General features: G+C 35.6%; 1 protein-coding gene across 3 annotated transcripts in view; it reads left to right on the forward strand.

Moving 5' to 3' along the window:
• Positions 1-20,000, forward strand: part of LOC135206077 (transcription factor Sp9-like) — a 109,428-nt gene that overhangs the window by 88,569 nt on the left and 859 nt on the right. For 2 of the 3 annotated variants that reach the window (XM_064237280.1, XM_064237289.1), the window contains exon 2: positions 1-1,973. This exon is cut by the window's left edge and continues 898 nt beyond it. In XM_064237280.1, the coding sequence (XP_064093350.1) occupies positions 1-491 (491 nt within the window). In that variant the 3' untranslated portion in view covers positions 492-1,973. Of the gene's footprint in view, positions 1,974-19,346 lie in introns of those variants that run through there. The other variant, XM_064237300.1, reaches the window with a different exon arrangement.

Here is a 20,000-nt window from a genome sequence, read left to right on the forward strand (position 1 = left end):
ACTGCCAGGAAGCTGACCGTCTTGGCCCTGCAGGTGCCCACCTACGGAAAAGGAACATCCACTCTTGCCACATCCCTGGCTGCGGGAAGGTTTACGGCAAGACGTCCCATCTGAAGGCGCATCTACGCTGGCACACGGGTGAGCGCCCTTTTGTTTGCAACTGGCTCTTTTGTGGGAAAAGGTTCACGCGATCCGATGAACTACAGCGTCATCTACGCACCCACACAGGTGAGAAGCGGTTCGCGTGTCCAGTGTGCAACAAGAGGTTCATGCGGTCGGACCACCTCAGCAAGCACGTCAAAACGCACAACGCCTGCAGTGCCGGAAAGAAGAACTCCGACGGCAGCGAGTGCGACAGCGAGAACAGTCAGAGCGAGCCGCCTTCCGTCTCTTCTCCGGCATCTGTCAACACGCCTCCCATCAACACGCCCACCACCCCCACCGCTCAGGCGATGAGTCCGCCCGCCCCAGATCTTAAGCCTATTGTGTGAGACGAATGGATCACGGGTATTTTCTGACTATCCCTCCCTCCCTCCCTCCCCCACACCCCTTGCAACACGAATCATTTACTAAGTTGGTTCATCTCCCTTGTACTGACTGACAGGTGGAGGTGGTGGCAGTGTGTGTGGGCGGAACAAAACAATATCATTAACACAACATCAGTCATTTCAGCTCCAACAACGATCACAAAAACAGCTTTAGTACAGATACAGAAAGTAGGGTGCGAAGGGCGTTTTTTTTCGTCGTATGCACAAACACAGAGACGCAAACACATTCATACACATATTCACACACATTTATACACTCTATTCTTGTGATAGTGGGCGTCGGAAGCGGCGCCCATGGTGCTGGATTGTCAGTGGGGAGAGCAATGCTGGGTCCTGTTGTCAAGTAAGGAGGAAAGAGTAATTCCAAAGAAAACATGACGGAAAGAAAGATAAAAAGTATATGTAACAGGTCAGTTAGTGTTCTTAAGATTGCTTTGCCATGCGGACCCTGTCGTGTTCTCTGCCCCCTGACTCTCAGTCACCGTGTCAGAATGTGCCAAATCTAGCGCCCTTCTATAAGCCATGTGTGTAAAGTGTCTATAGTGTTTACTAATGTAAGGTGAATTTAAAACCAGTATGATAAAACTAACTACGAAGTATTTAAGGGCATTGGTTCCAATATATATATTTTTTTCGTAATTCCTGCCTTTCATTCAGTTGCATTATAATTTTTTTTTTATTTTCTACGTATCCAAACCATTATTTGTAGTAACGTACAATGACTGTTTTAACGTCTGAAATGATATATATACGGTTACCTCTATTATGCAACGAAACTGAGCAACCCTTTGAAACGGAGATGTTGACATTTCAATGGCGACTGCAAACCCTTCTGTTGACAGGAGTTCCTCTGAAGCGACTGTGGCTACGCGATTCATTTAGTCTTTTCTCGGACGTTATTATTGCTAAACAATTCCAAACGATTCAGATGAAATTTCAAGATCAAAGTAACTTTGACGTTTGGTGTTGACGAAATAAAAAATAAATGTAAGTTTCGCTATCTCGCTTTTCGTTCAATTCCGAATACAATTATTCAAATCATCGATAAAGTTTGTTTCTCATTCTCATATGAAAAGAGTCAAAGGCGGAAGAAAAAACGAATCAATGTTCTCCATCTGGAGGTTCCTATGTTGTCGATTTACTCTCTTTCTCGCGGAATTCCTGTGCACAAAGTGCTCGTTTTGTTCCTTTGGTTATTGACGAATATTTTCAATTTCCATTCAGTGCAAGAACGATGTTCATTGGACGAGATGTGTGAGGGAGGGATATCGGCCATGGAATTTATCTCCTATAATCTCCCCAATTCCATACAACTGTCTACTTCTCCTACAGCAACTCTTTCTAAGCCCTGACTGAAAGTTATTTATCTTTCTCTCTCCCTCTCGCTCTGTGCAACACTCTAAGGATTAGATGATGTTTAATTCTTGTTGGCCCCCTTTCTCTGTCTCTAATATATATATCATTATATATATATATATAGATATATATATATATACTATATATAATATGTATATATTATATATATATATATATATTTATATATATATATATATATATATATAATATATATTTAGAGACAGAGAAAGGGGGCCAACATGAATTAATCATCATCTAATCCCTAGAGTGTTGTTATTATTATACACATTCAAGAGAGCGTGAGCTACAGAATTAAATACATATATGTAGGTCATGACTCTTATTACAGAAAGCCATTTACACATTTATCCAGATTCCCTAATCGTAATATTAGCCATGATTTTCTATTGATTTCTTTTCTAAATCAGAACGTAATCGAATAAAACTTTAAATTTATGAAAGAGCTTCTGTGACCGCACTTTAAGTTAAGTGAACGACTTGAGTCAAAGCAGATACAACGATTTTACTTAGTCCTTCTTAGCGCATAAATAACTATTAGCATATAAACACTAATAAACAGAGGGTTTCTTAGCATTTCCACGGAGAAAGAGAAAAATTTGGGTATAAAGAATAAATTGACCGTCATTCTCTCCTTTGGAACAGAGGGTTGTATACTTCAGCCAGTAAGCTAAGTTGTGCAAGCCTCTGTTCCAAAGAAGAGAATGACTGTCAATTTATTCTTTATACCCACATTTTTCTTTCTCCGTGAAAATGCTAAGAAACCCTCTGTTTATTAGTGTTTATATGCTAATAGTTATTTATGCCCTAAGAAGGACTAAGTAAAATAGTTGTATCTGCATTGACTCAAATCGCAGAAGTTCTTTCATAAATTTAAAGTTTTCTTCGATTACTTTCTGATTTAGAAAAGAAATCAATAGAAAATCATGGCTAATATTACGTTTAGGGAATCTGGATAAATGTGTAATAAATGTCATGACCTATATATATATCTGAGAGAGAGAGAGAGAGAGAGAGAGAGAGAGAGAGAGAGAGAGAGAGCGTGTTTTATGAAAGATATTCATTAGGAGTTTCCAATGTACAACGTGTCCATTTCCGAGTCATTTGAGTTCAATTACCCATCCAGAGAGGGAGAAGGGGATTGGGAAGCAGGACAACGCCGGCCACTAACCAATTACAACCCCTATTTTGCCCATTTTGCCTATTAATTCAGGGCCAATTTACCTTTGGCCGGTCCCCTCGCCAATCCTGCATCACTACTTGAGCTCCCTGCTCCATCTCCCCTTCCAAACCTCGTTCCATCTTGTGCAATCATCTCCTCACACGCACGCACACACACACATACAAAGAGAGAGAGAGAGAGAGAGAGAGAGAGAGATATTGGTAAAAACGTGTCCAGATGTATCAGTTGTAAAACCAACACTCCAGAAAGAGACAAATTAGTCCCTGACTTAACAAAACGGAGTCCATAAAAGAGAAAGATAACGTTACCTAATATGTAGAATATTCTCGTGAACGAAGGAACCGAGCCGAGCGTTGTTTATGCCCAGGGTCCTGCTGCTCCCGTTCTCTCACACGAGTCCCTCGAAGCTCCTCGTCCTCAGTTGAGTGCGACTCGGGGTGTTGTCAGGTGATAAAGTCTGCATTTTCATTTCACACAGAATTTGAACCAATATAAACGAGGACACCGAAGCATCAAGATCGTTCTCGCCAAGGTCTCTATAGACCTTGATTCTCACGAAATTCTTCAGTAACGAGAAGTTTCTTTACGAACTAGTTATTATCTGTAATTAAAATGAATCATTCCGTCTCTCTTGAAAGGAGGAGAAGAATATCAATATTTGACCAATAGTTTGCTGAAACGAAACTGTTCTCATTTGGCTGCGATTTGACGGGAAAAGAAACAATGAACACAGTCGACTATCTTTGTCCTGAAACCAGTTTCGAATGGAGTTCAAGAAATATCAACATGAAGATATTCGCGTAATTATGGTCATTTCAGAGGCAATTCCTACAACAGTGTCATTTGCATATACCTTATTTTTGTGGTGGATTTGAGTTATAATCTTGAGTTCTCAGGCACAGTCAGGACTTTTATGAGCCGCTCTTATTCTTAGCATCACGAGTAACAAAAATTGTCATTGATTTTATCAGGTTAACTTAGTCATATCAAGCCAGGAGTTACGTCACTCGTATGTGTTATGATTGTGAGTTGAAATCCAGTGCCTGGAGAGGGAGTCAATCCATTTCGGGTCTCAAATGTAGCTGAGCGCTGCCGCTCTGCCTATCATCAACACTCATTGTTATTTCTTGCCATATGGGGTGACACTAACACTGACTCGAGTTTTATGAATCCCTAACTGAAAAGCAGCCATTAATATTAGCTTGACAATGCCCATATAAATGTTAATCTATTTTGTATATAGATCTTTGTACCAGATAATGCAAGAATTCATTTTCTTTCTCATCTCCAGCGGGCTTTGTTATGGAGAATGGCCCATTCTTCAGAATATGTGCAAATATTACCAATCAACACGTACACAAACAATGTTTTATATATATATATATATATACTTATATATATATATATATATATATATATATATATATATATATATATATATAGTATATATATATACTTACTTTCATCTTTGGCAGTAATGTTTTGTTACGACTGAGGAAGTTTGATTTCATCCATAAGCTCTTTTTTGACAATGGTAAATCTTACAGTTTATTGCACCACACACTCACACACACACACACACACAACCAGTAATTAGATGTTTTTAGCTCATTTCCAAATAACGAGCAAATGCCGCAAGAAATGTAAACTATAAGGGAGTCTCCTCCATAAATTCTGTATATTTACATGGTTGTAAATATACATCCTAAGTTAATTAATTAATCAAAGTAAAATAGAACTTATTGTGAAAGCCTTACGAAAAAAAGAGCTTATGATTGTTATCGGACTTTCTCTGTATTGGATATAGAAGTCTTTTAGTCACTTTGCTTAGGGAGTTATTTCTTATCATATTTGGTTAAGAGGAAACATATATATATATATATATATATATATATATATATATATATATATATATATATATATATATATATATATATATATATATATATTATTTGTTTTGTTTTAATGAGTTTGAGACTTTCATTATCTGATCATTTGTTCATCCCGGCACAAGTGAGTGACTGAGAAACTTCTGCGTCCAAACTCTGAAGCACTATGTCTGAAATTTCATTTCCCAGAATCTGTGATGAATTTTGACTGTCTTTACAACAGAACTTTGTCAGAATGTCGATGACGGTTTTCCCACGAAGTCAAGGGACTCGTTGCGTTATTATTTCTGAAAAATTTTAAGTGAACATATTTTTTTCTTCTTTAGAATTTGTTGAATTGCTAGTAGAATGATTAAGTGGAATTGCCTAATGTTTAAAGTAATAAAGCAACTTGTTTGCAGCAGTTCTTGCCGCACCAGTTCTTGTTGTAGAGACAGTCAGCAAATCTGACTCTAGAGATTTTTATCCATGTCTGATATGTTCTGCTGGTCAATTGTAACATTATATTTTACTTTTCTGTTTTATGGAAGGCTATTGTTTGTTCTATGAAGGATCACGGACATTTCCTTAAAGCCCTGCGCCTTCATAAAACTCCTCTTCTCCTTTGCAATAATAGCTGATAGCCCGCCATCCCCAAAAAAACAAGTGACGTCTAGATCAATAGAAAAGGTTTCAGTTGTTAAGTGTGGAAAATTCCTTCGAGAAAGAAATCTAGTTTTGCTACATTGTTTTTGTCCTGGCAAGAGCCAAAAAAGTTTTGTTATTCTGGGCAATTTTCTATTCACAACTGAAATCGATCACTTACAATATTTTTCGGGTATGTTTCACAGATCCTCTCTCTACTCAGATCACTCCGAAATCAAAGGTAGGATCCAGCAAAGGACCCAGAATGGCTATTTTCTTTCTTTTATCTTTTGGAATACCTAGAATTTTATTCAATTCTTACAAAGTCATCGTAAATTGTAAACTTATGGACATCTACAGCATTTCTTCATTTACAGCTCTTCACCCTTGAACCGATTCCTTAATCCGTATTTTCCTTTTGTTAACTTGCTTTCAGGTTTTGAAGTGACACGAATGAATCTAGACAGAAAGCTTTCATGCATACATAGGCAATCAGGCATCATGTCATTGAAAATATTCCCATCTTTGTTCAAAGAAAGAAGAAATGTCCACATTCGTTTTGCTGGATCCTACTACATGACCCAAATGTACCTTTAAGAGATTTGGGGTACATGTATTATGACAGTTGTACCCGAAACTTTACCTAATGATATTTTTGTGAAACAGGTAATGAGTTCGGGTCTCATGCTCAGGTATTCCTGGTTAAGGAATCCCCAGTTCTCCCTCCCCACTCCCCCTTGTTTGAACTACTATGTCATGTTCAGGTTATATGTTTTGACATGTTTTTTTTCGATAAATTTCTCCAACATTTGCTGGTATCTGGACAAGATTTTAACTCCTGGACAGCATTTCTTTCCATTTGACAAGATTCTAGTTTTTCTTTAGCTCTTCTAAAAGCACATTACTTTCTCTCTCTCTCTCTCTCTCTCTCTCTCTCTCTCTCTCTCTCTCTCTCTCTCTCTCTCTCTCTCTCTCTCTCTCTCTCATGAATATAAACATTGGAAGCCAGATTCAGCAGCTTTAGGTACTGTTAAAGTTCTCAACTTCCTGAATCCAGGTAATTCCATGAGTGCCATGCTTAGTTCAGCCATTTTTTTGCCTCTTCTGTTGAACACTTCTAGTCGGCATTTCAGAATGTCATGGTGCCTTTATCAAGCTCATTACTTGCCAGTTTACTTGATATTTTTGCTGTTCGTATTGTTACATTATAGTACGCCTCACTGCAGATGATTGTAGTTTTGTTATCACTTTTTACTACGTTTTCATTTAATCAAATTATGCTTTACAAACAGGGAAACCTAAGTTCTACCGTATCCTCTGTCAAAATTCTCTCTCTCTCTCTCTCTCTCTCTCTCTTTCTCTCTCTCTCTCTCTCTCTCTCTCTCTCTCTCTCTCTCTCTTCTCTCTCTCTCTCTCTCTCCTGATGTTTGTTGAGTGCGTACGTGTGTGTTTCCTGTTCAGGATTTCTTGTCCAGATATACCGATAATCTGTTGTGTTTTGGCTGGAGGGCGGGCCAGAGGAGACGGGAAAAGCAACCCAAACAATGTAATCAGATTTGAAGTCATCAAACAGTTCAAAATTCTTCTGATCTTGTTGTCCCTTGTATCTCCCCGTCTTGGCCGCTACGTTTTGGGTCGAGAAAAGGCTAAGTATAAATCTTTTGTTTGATTCGTTACTAATCGTTTGCCTGTAAGTGGGCGTCACAAGGGCATTATTGTCCAAAATTAGATGTAATGTAATGACTGACATTTTGGTGCGTCACGTTGCTCAAGTAAGAATGCTTACATATTTCTTTTAATGTGAAAACTCTGACCTCAAGAGAAAGAGACATATCTCCTCGCACGTACAAACAAAACATGCTTAGCCTTTGTTGATACCGGAAAGTAGTAGGCTACCAAGTTTTGTATAATTTTTCCCCCCTAACAAGAGTGTGAAGATGCTCCCTTTTCACCGAGTACAGTATGAAATTGATTTATTTGAAACTAAAGTACAAAAAAAAAGAAGAAAAAAAAAACACAGAGAGAGGTAAGGAAGAATAAAAGCTCCCAACATGGAGAGTTAAGTGAAGATGGTATCCGCTGGAGTTTAACGTAGAAGGAGGCTACAGATCCATAGGTAGCGTACGTTCCCCATCCCCGGCTATGCATCCCGTCCCGTCGAAACCCGCCTTCGGCCCAAGACACAGGTCACCTAACTCCCGTTTTCTTTAAAGGATAAGTGGGGTGACCATGCCAAACACAACCATTGCAAAGTCCTAATGGCTGACAGGTATTTGTATATAAATGAAGAATTAAAAATGTCCAATTCTAGCTGTACGAAAAATGAATAACATTTGTGTAAATAAACTGTGCCTTCAGAAAATCTGCATCTGCTATATGTATATGTATAATAAGAATTAATAAAACATAAGCGTTCACCAGTCTATCCTTATCTTCCGAACACGATATGCGTCTAAGAAAGGAAACCGATTTCATAGAAACTTTTGTTAAGTTAGAAAAATCACTTCATATCAACCAAAAAGTGGAATGAACTGAATAATGAACATCAGAATTAATTATTTGCATGCTAGACAAAAGAGAATGTATTTCTGTTTAAAAGTTTGAAAACAATAACGGAAAAAATCTTGAATCAATTTAGGATTTGGGGTTCATTACCCAATTTTACAGTCCACCCAATTAATCCGACCGTTTTCTCTTTTATTGTCACTTATTATTCATCTTTTCTAGAAATGAAAGTCAAATTGCAAATCGAATAGATGATTCACGTCAATGCTTAGAAGAAGAATGCAGCATCACTTTCCATCCCTTTTCGGTCATTGAGAAGCGTTCACTTAATCCACGCAGGACACACAGTAGCACTACTGTCATTACGCCGAGTATCTATCTCACTTCCATTTCAAAAGCAACAAAAGAAATGATCGTGGTCGGATTATTAAGGGTAGACTGTGAATCTGGTAACATTTTTGTGGATGTCGTCAATTGTTTTCATTAACTCGTCTTTTTCTGTAATTTCCAGCTTCTGTTTCTTGGTCTGTTTACTCTCGATTTATTTCCTTCTATCTCTCTCGATTCATGTCCTTCCACCTTGCAGCCATTTCCTTTCTTCAGTTTCTGACGGAAATAGGATCTTGTCAAAATATTATCTTCATTCGATGCAATATTATTTTCGCCCTGTCATTCTTCACGGAATAACATTTGCGAAGAATGAAACACATTTGTCCTCCAGTGACTACACTGTCTGACGGGTAGTTTTCTCCCTCCATGTCTCTTGTCCTTTAAGGGTATCAGTGCGAAAGACAAAAGGATAAACCTTTTGCTGTAAACAAAAGCACAAAGGCATTGAACAAGAACTCTGTAAAAAAAGACAATGCCCTCCTTTGGAAAAAGAAAATCATTGGCAGAAAAGCTAAAAGAAAATAGTAAAAACAAATATGCACAACACATGACCACCAAAATCTATTGCTCCACTCTCTACTCTCAGTGCAAGAAAAATTTTTTTTACTCAAAAGACATTTCGTATAAAAAAGGAAATAAGAAAAAATCTTACAGAGCAAAAAAAAAAAAAAAAAAAAATTGTGATTCACTGCTTTATTCAGCTTGAAAATGTTGAGTTCCTTTTGTCCTGGACTGAAATTCTAGTTTAATATTATAAGATAAAAAATGAAAAATATTCACTCGCCACTAAACTTTTCAGATCTACACGGTTGTCAGTAATCAGGTTTCTAATAAAAGAAATGGATAAAGTTCTCCGTAATTTCGAAGTTAGAAATAGTTCATGTTATTAGAATATCGATCTTTACAATAATATTTAATTAAATCAGGCTAAAGATTTTTTTTAAGGAACCAATGTTTTGAATAGTTTTTTAGTAAAAATTTACAATAAAATCTCTTCACTCTGGCAAATTTCCGTCTCCATTTTACATTCAGTTCTTGCAGAGAGAGAGAGAGAGAGAGAGAGAGAGAGAGAGAGAGAGAGAGAGAGAGAGAGAGCGATGATTAATGTTCAAAGTGAAGATGTTACACAATTATTAGTTAAGAATATTGCAGTCTTGAGTAGCTTACAGTAATATTCCTGGAATTAATAATGGTAGGCTTGTAACATTAGAATATTGACACTTGCTTAGCAAATTATCTCATCTACAGCTAAGGTGGCCAGACAAAAAGGCAATTTTAACATTGGAAGTGGTGGAATGTAATGCACATAAAAGAGAGAGAGAGAGAGAGAGAGAGAGAGAGAGAGAGAGAGAGAGAGAGAGAGAGAGAGAGAGAGAGAGAACTGTTCATACCAAAGTCTAAGGCATGGTAATCGTGCATCGGTTGAAGTTAGAAATTTAGGTAAATTTTAAAACAAAAACTTGAGATTGTGGGAAGATAATGTAATGCTTTCCTTCATTGTCATACTCAGAGGCTTCATTACGAATGATGTTCGTATTAAGGCTGAATTATGAGCAAATGGTGTTGCAGTGCCCTTAGCTATTGTTATTCCAACATGTAAGTACACATAATCTGAGGTCATTTGTGGCAACTAAATCAAATGCAATTGAGAACTTAGGACTTTCATATTTCTAACTGATTATAATGCAGTTAAATTGAGACTTTTGAAGACGAGGTCATTTTGTAGCCCTCGTATGTATGGGAAGAGTAATAATCACAGAAGTTGCATCCAAAGCTGATGTGCCATATTGTGATGTGGGTTCAGACACAAATGAAGTTGAATGTCATAAGGATGGTAAGTGTCCTCTCTTTCTTCGCTGTCAAAGGAATGCTTGCCTCTAGAATTGGTGATTGAACAGCACTGATGAGAGGAATCTGCACATATGATACTATACATCGAATGCCTGAATAACTACTCGTATTTTGTAAATATATGTTTAATGAATGTTATTGTTATGAAATCATGACTACTATTGTTGTTCCTGTTGTTGTTGTTGTTGTTTTTGCTTCATGTAAAATAAGGTTTATTTACATTTAGTTTCAGCCAATGATGCTGAATATAATCAATTATTTTTTATTTTGTTAATGAAGAGCAGAAAAAATGACATACAGCCACAATTACAGATCTGGACTTCTGCAATGGTAATGCTTTCTCATTATGATGTAATGTTCTTAGTATTAATTTCTTATCTAAAAATGATATTCACTTGGTCATTCTTGTTTGTTGTTCTAAGAATAATGAAAGTAGTAACTAGAAAATTTTTCCGTAAAAATTCAAGTTGTACTAAATTGAATGCGCGACTGTGTATAACGTAAGGAAATAAATGATGGTTTGCACTGGAAACCATGATGGCAACATTTACCTGCTTATTCATCATAATCGTGAAAGAATATTCAGATTGTTCATTCCTTTGTATTTTTGCCTATCAGAGAAACCAGCTATAAAAGACCACCTTGGTATTATGTAGGTCTCTCAAAAGTCGGGGACGAACCAGCTGGAAACGTTCCAAGTATCGTTAATTCATTCAAAAGAGCTGAAAATCCAAGAATGGGGAAGGAAAGCAATTGCCCCTCAAAACTTAATTTTATAATCCGTCGAAATAAACTTAGACCTCCATTAGAAAAAGTAAGAGAAAAATACATTGGATGCATGAATTATTGAAAACCCCAGAATCAGCCGAAAAAATTGTATTCGAAATACAAAAAAGGAGGTAGAAAAAGAATGCAGAAGTCGGTATCTCGAAAAGTTTTTAGGGAAAGTCAGGCTGGAAACGATACCTACAAATCTACAAAGAAAAAGTCAACACTAATAATATTCAGTAGTCAGTAAATGCCGAAGAGTAGACACTTCCACGAAAACGTGCAAACACCAGCACACTCATGCACATTCCAATAGTTCACAGAACAAAATGACATACACATTAAAATACGTATAATTATGAATGTACCACACACACATACCCACACGTTATATATATATATATATATATATATATATATATATATATATATATATATATATATATATATATATATATATACATATATATATATATATATATATATATATATGTATATATATACATATACATATAAAACATACATATGAATACACACACACACACACACACACACATATATATATTATATATATATATATGATATATATAATATATATATATGTGTGTTATATATATATATATATATATATATATATATATATATATATATATATAGATAGATAGATAGATAGATAGATAGATATAAACATATAAATATGTGTGTGCGTGTTAGTACTTTTTCAAGAAGAGAGCGGTGTAAGAGTGAGAATAGTCAGTAAACTCGAGAGCGCGGACGTGATCGTTCTCTAAAATATGTTAATCAGGCGGCGCCTCATCACATGAGCTGAGCTCTTGGAAATGCCTTTTCATTGCGGATCCTAATCCTAATTTATGAGTCCAATTAAAGATGAAAATCTTGAAATTACTTGGTCTTTAACATGGGCTTCTATTTTTCTTTTTGATGTTTATCTTTTGCAGTTAAAAGTGGCCATCATGCGATAAGAAATCCTAATAACAGTCGAATATATGTTAATAAAAAGATGACGTATTCACATAGCAAAAGAGTTTGTCAATTGTCTCCGTCATGAATCTTATTCGAAATAGAAGCTTTCAGGAGAGACTGGAGCTTCCATTTCTTAAAGAAAAAATAAGTTAGCCTTAAGTTTCATGAAACGTTACAATACAATTTCTGCATCATAACATCAAGGGATTTGTACATTACGTACAACGATAAATTTGTGTATATTATGTCTGTATTCCACAGCAAGGTATCAGGTGGCAGTTTAGATATGATTATTTTTTACAATTTTATTAAAAGAAACACTATCATTGTAAATGAATTTATAATATTATAAATTGTAGAAACTATTATTGTCCTTACCTTTAAGTTTCTTTCTTTTTTGTTTATATTTTTTTACTGTAGAAAAGACCATTTTATGTACATGCTCATTTATTTTGTGTGTAAAAGATTTACGAAGTCTTGTTAAACTACATCCTTTGGTTCGAACTTTTACTTTTGCTTTGTTGTAAACCCTTCTGTCTCACACATAAACACACACACACACACACACACACACACACACACACACACACACACACACACACACGCGCATATCTCGTGTCTGTGTCGAAATAAATCCATAAATATTATGATATTCAAGGATCACTTTTCATGCATATTATTCACACTGTACTAAAATATAGTCTTTTTCAGATTCATTGTAATTTTTACTAGATTAAGATATTTCTTCAGATGTTTCCACAGAATCTTTACCGAAGTTTTCAGAGTATTTTATTTCGGTGAAGGCTTTATCGAGGAATGACGTTCTTTGTCAAGTTATGTATATTACTAAATATATGTATATATATATATATATATATATATATATATATATATATACATATATATGTATATATATATATATATATATATATATATATATATATATATATATATATATATATATATATAATTTATTCATTTAGTGAGTGTAATTGAATGCGTAAACGTATTATTATTATTATTATTATTATTATTATTATTATTATTATTATTTTATTATATTATTATTATTATTATTATTATTATTATTTGACAACATAACAGGAGAAGACTTATAAATGCAATGACAGTAACTCTAAATATTAGTTGGATCATCCTCAGCTGGAAGAAAAATGACAGCAGAGACAATGAATGCATACAAGAGAAAACCCGAGAAAAATATAGAATTTAACATTAATGAATATCAGCTTAGGTAATGACAGGCAATGCATTTCTTAATGCTATTTCTTTCTATAATGTGGTTAATTGACCGATTCTATAAATTGTATTTAAGATTCTTCGGAACTTCTGCGGATTTACATTCGCTTATTTCAAGCCCTGGAAAAAAGTGATTCCAGAATGTTAATAGATATAGTGACGAGCATTGAATTCCACGGACAGTCCTTGTGGAAAGCATTCACGCCAGTGGGCATATAGACATAAACATTTGCATGCACACACACACACGCATATATATATATATATATATATATATATATATATATATATATATATATATATATATATATATATATATATGTATATATATATATATATATATATATATATATATATATATATATATATATGTGTGTATGTATATATGTATGTATGTGCGCGCGTGTGTGTGCGTGGTGCGTGCATGTGTATATATACTTCATAAGTGAAAGTCTTAGTTTTCTGCTTTCTATACTGTTTTAGATACTTTTTCTAATTCTACAATGTAATGTTCCTTAAAGGGGTTTCGGCAGAAAACTCGACATGAAATCCACTAGAACAGAAAAACAGCCCAAACCAATAACCACCAGAACAGAATTCCATTTGGCCTTGAGTGTGTTTATACTTCTTGGCAATGCGTGAAAAGCATTGTTTATGTAGCTGGGACGTGATCATTTGAACTTCATTTTTGCTTTTTGACGAAAATCAATTTTAGGCACTATATTCTGTATCGTAACTCACTATTACAAGGATGTGATATGCAAGTTGGCACATAAGAAGCTGAGAATGACACATGACAGCAGTGTTGATTGACAGGTTTGTTAACGAGGGAGGAAAGAACGATCTGGGGCCACAGTAATCTTAATGTGTTGTGGATGTATATAAGATAAACAGAAGGTAGTCCTGCCGGACAGACTTCTCGAGGACAGTCATGCATCATAGTTCTAGGGACTGCGCAACCGTCTGCTCGGATGAGAGATTAGATAACACGTCTTGACGATGCTCCAGTTAAGCCGGGAGAGAATGAGAGTGAAGATAATAGAACGAGTATCCAGTGTTCGACTTCGTGACTGAAATGGAAAAGTTTAATTCATTCAATGCTTGATATGACAATGATAATTAAGTAACCATTTCTGGGTAGAATTACCTTACCTTTACTTTTTTCTGTCAATATGCATTCAGAAGAAATGTAGCTCTGTCGCGTCGATCTTTGATTTCTTTTTAATTTTACAAAAGACCTATAAGATTATGGTCAATGAAGAACAATTAGTTAAAATGTCAAACAAAGGCGAACATAGAAGCCAACTCTTGCTCCGCCGGTGGCCTCTTCGAAATGGTCAGTAGAAAAAGTTATTATATTTTGTTTGTTTATATTTTGAAACAGGAAGTCATCTAGAGACTGACTGAATGGAAGGGAGCGTTGATTACTTACCTATGGTACCATGAAGTATCTAGATAGAATTTGGAAAGCACGTGAGAATATGTTAAGATGACAGTAACACTCGAAAATTATGTTCTATGCACCGAGCGATGAAGAGGACAATAGTTGTTTTGTTAGCAATAAGTGTATACAATTGGGATTTACTGTTCAGCAGTTGTTACACACGTCAGCTGCTAGATACATTTAGATGTCAAAACATGGAAAGATATGGCATTTGTATACTGTATATATATATATATATATATATATATATATATATATATATATATATATATATATCGCCCATTTTGTGAATAACTTCTTTCTTTCTATAGGTTTTTAATACATTTACCACCAAATACTCATATGAGTTAGCTACTTTGATATATAATATATACTATATACATATATAAATATATATATATAATATATATATATATATATATATATATATATATATAGACATGCATATATATTAGTATAATAAAAGAAGATTTTCACAAAATGGGCGAAATAAGGAAGGCGGAAGAACTCCTACAAAGAGTTGGGAGGGAAAGAAAGCGACTGTGGAATCAGATTTCGGGATCTGAGCCGAAATAACAGGACCACCCAAACAGGGTTTCCAGTGCAACCGAACGAGGCAACGTAGAGGTTGAGAGGAATATGGAAGTGAATTTAGGTGAAACGATTGCTCTGTTCATTTCGGGTGGGGGCGGGGGGGGAGGCTGCTTTGGCCAATCGAATAAAAGCTAGGAAGCAGTGAAAAGGTTTTCTAATTTGGAAGTTTTGTGAGGATAGTGGAATGCTGCTAAATGGTCGAAAAGCTGGTTGGAAGGCGCAAAGAGAAATTGGAACAGAAAGGCCTTCATTTCATGCGAAATAGAAAGAGAGAAAGTGTTCAAGATTCTACTGAGGATCCTTCTGTGTAGCCCTGTGAAGAGGCTGACGCTGTGAAGCTTCTTTTCTATATCTTGTCTAGGGGTCGTGTTTTGACAGTGGGAATCCTTTGACTGATCAATTCGGTGTCTGGTCCTTGACCTCTCCCGAAGGGCTTTGGAATGTTCCCCTTCATCCGATTTTTGCACATTCTTATGACCTTCCACCTTCGTAGAGACAGTGTAATGCCTCCCAAGGGTTAATTAGGCCCCTTCTCAGCCTTCCTCCGCTTTTTGCTTACTTCAGGCTCATAAGGCCACGAGGACGCCTCACCCATCCATCTAATCATTATAAGAAAATGGCGATAGTGTGCATTAATTCTGTAACGCCTCTTCGAAAATGATAAGTCAATTCATTAATTCGCAGTAAAAAGACACCTTTTATAATTAGTCAAGTTCCAGATCTAACTACACGAATCTTTTACTTATATATCCAATGCAAAATTTGACATGCGCGCATCATCACTAATCTCCCGTAAATACACCTGCGCGGCAAATGTTCTATCCTTTGATATTCATGAGCACATGTGATTTTTGATCCTAGAATGAAATTGCAGTACTTTTCATAGGATCCCGAGTTCTCTCTGCGAGACCTTCTCCTCCTCCTCCCCCTCCTCCTTCCCCCTTCATCTGATTCTTGGATTAAAAGTTGGAGCAGTCGGGGGGAAGGGAGAGATTCGCCAATCTTCTCATGTAATTAAATGGAAATTAATCTCAATTAAGAAGTTGCCCCTTGAAAGAAAATCGGAAGATGTTGTCAGAGTTTATGAGAAGACAAGAAAACGGGGAAAATCGGTGGAATTGAAGAAATATTTTACCCCTCTCATTATCATAAGCTTGAGCGTACGCACGCACAGTGAGAGAGAGAGAGAGAGAGAGAGAGAGAGAGGAGAGAGAGAGAGAGAGATATTATGTTGCTCAGAACCTGAATGTAAAGATTTTACTGTCATCAGTTCAGCCAAATTCCTTTTCACGTATATATATATATATTTATATATATATATAATATATATATATATATATATATATATATATATATATATATATATATATATATATTATATATATATATATATGCATAAAGACGTATATGTATATGCAGTTACCAGAGACATTGAGTTCTTTCGGTCAAGCAGAGGCACCATGGCTTTGCTATAAAGAGTGCCTATCAGCCCGTACTCGCAAAGGAGTCTAAGTGGGAAGTCTTCCTTGGCTGGCGAGTGTACTGCAAGTTGCACCTTGAAGCCTGTATAAAGATATATAGACCAACATATAAATATACAAACACACAAGCATGCATGCACACACACATATATAAATAAATAAATATTACATATACATATATATATATGTGTGTGTGTATGTATGTATGTATACTATATGTGTGTGTATTTATGTGCATGTATCTATTCATATACGTGTACCAGAAGGTCAGAATCAGAAAGTCCCACAGATTCCAGCGCAGTCATGATCCAGACTTGATGCATCAGGCAGAAAGGCTTCACGTGACAAATACGGGCATGGCACAGCGCTCAGGGAAACAGTCTCTCACAGCTAAACCGCAACACCATTACTGAAGGTTGTCGGGTAGAAGGCTCAGGAAAATTGTAACAATGATTCGAAATAAGGAGTAAATAAGCCATACCTTATGTGGCATCAGTTGAAAATCATGTTTACTGACACTTAACGTAATTTTGCAGCTTCCCAAGTAAACATATTAATGTTCATTTATGACAACTATGCATTGTAAACTGCCAAACATCCGTCATATCAAATTTCCATCAGGCTCTTGCCATTCTAGCTAGATGAATTCACGCCAAAATACTTTAAGACACAACTCTTTTTCATGCAAACTCACTCAAGTATTAATTCATACTTTCTCCTTAAAACTCGTGATTCATCTCTTAGTTTTCCATTCAAGGATCCTGAACACTTTAGAGCACAAATATTTTATGGTTGTGATCAATTTTATCCACAAAATTCTTAGATGGAACCTTTGAACTCTTTTACTTTTGCCCTTAATTTCAAATTCTTTCACCGTTATCACAAATTCCAAGATTTAAATAGATTTCTTTCCTGCTTTTCGCAATGTGCTTGCAACCGTGGGTCTCAAACCCTACCATGCCTCTCGCTTGATGGTTTACAACACACCAAGAATGGTGGAAGTATTTATGTTTTTACCAGGCATTCGTCACGGGTCAATGGCTGAGTACTGTTGGCTCAAGCAAAGAGGCTCATCTGACATTCAAGATTTCTTTTACACAATGGGTGCACAACCTCCTTCAATAAACCACTTCGATTTGCACAAAAGCGAATTAGTATCCAGTTTTACCGCCCGTAGGGCAGCAATTCCTAGGTACAACTGCTGACCACACACACACACACACACACACACATTTTATATATATATATATATATCTTTATACAGAATATATATATATATATATATATATATATAGATATATATATATATATATATATATATATATATATATATATATATATATATATATATATATACATATCATTGTATTGGTACACCCACCGTGTCGTTTATTTGCTTGTGAACTTGTGGATAAAGTAGTGGCCGGCATGAAGAAATTTAACTCCGAAATAGGTCTCGAAACTGGAAATTCTTGAAGTCATTCCTCGATAAAAGGCCTTATAAACCATAGATGAGGGTTTAACAAAAATTTGTCATTAGAATATAGGGTAATGAAAAGTAGACCGCTGTGGTAATAGCTGAAGTTAAGATGACGTCATGGAGAGTTAATACTAAAAAAGTATGATTTTTTCACAAAATGTTGTTATGTATAGTACTTTTTCATTTTGTCATAGCAATGGAACTGTATTTTCTGTAAAAAGGAATAATTGTTATATATATATATATATATATATATATATATATATATTATATTATATATATATATATATATATATATATATATACATGTGTGTGTGTGTGTGTAGAATTTACTGATCTTTTTACTAGATACACATACCTAAGTTACAAACGGCCATTTACGATAGGATTTTCTTTATATTACATATGCGTTCTTTTATTTATACATCTCTTGCATCATAGTGATTTACATCATCTAATGAAATGATTTTACCGCATAACAAGAATAACAGGTGATTTCTAAACCATAGAGAATATGACTCATTGCTTCAATAGTTTCTCGCTGTGAGGGGCACATCGAACTTTTCATAAATAATTAAGATTCCTTTATATAACTTTCTTGTATAGAATGAAGGAAGGCAGTAACTGATGTCTTTGTACAAAAGTATAGAGATGTTTTGATAATGAGGCCTGATTTTCATTGATGTGATACCCATAACTTCACCGATCTTTCCTAGATAGTGTCCCCGACGGATTTGAACCCGGTACGTATCCACATTTGGGGATTACCGTGAAAAGCATAAACGATAGATTGCAAATAATAGAAAAATGAGTCCTAGATAACGAGCCCCGAAAACCCTCGGGGACCACCATCTACGAAAGATCCGCATAATCTACTCTTAAGATTGGTCCTCTCATTAGGATTCAATGAACCGCCACCTCTTTTATCTTTTTTTTACCAATGACATTTTTGGTGTTCTCCCCCACGAATTCAGGACCAGCACCTAGGCGACAGCAACAGCGAGGCCCCGCGAACAGAGACAAACTGAATGGCGAGGAAACCCTGGAGAGCAGCAGCGTCCTAGGAACTGGGGGTGTCTCCTCCAGGGGGCAGAGCCCGACCACCATCGTCAACGTTGCCGACATCAAGAGAAGTCCTAGCCCTCGCGGGGCGTGTCCAACTCCCGATTAGGATAGATACAACAATGAGCGACTTTTCTCCCTTTCCTTAGATATCCTTAGGTATCCTACACCCTTTTCTTAATTAAGAAGAAGCAGATGAAATGGTCCTCAAAGGACGACTTCTCTCTCCCTCTTTGTGTATCATACTGTCATATTTTTTTAAGAAAAAAGATGAGTGAATTTATGAAAAAAAAAATTTATGTGTAGTGAACATATTATTATTTTATTATTATTATTATTATTATTATTATTATTATTATTATTATTATTATTATTGTTGTTATTAGAATTGTCTGGTGATGGAAGAGTCATGGCATTTAACTAATAGACAATGAATGAAGTTGAGACGATTTCAGACAGTCACTCATGAAAGCTCTTGTTAATTTATATTGTAGAAAAGGGAACCGTTTCTTTTGTATAGTACTTACTAGTACCTTTGGGTTCATTATATCCTTATAAATTATGTT

The sequence above is a fragment of the Macrobrachium nipponense genome, chromosome 11 (genome assembly GCF_015104395.2).
Source record: "Macrobrachium nipponense isolate FS-2020 chromosome 11, ASM1510439v2, whole genome shotgun sequence".
Classification (NCBI taxonomy): Eukaryota; Metazoa; Arthropoda; class Malacostraca; order Decapoda; family Palaemonidae; genus Macrobrachium; species Macrobrachium nipponense.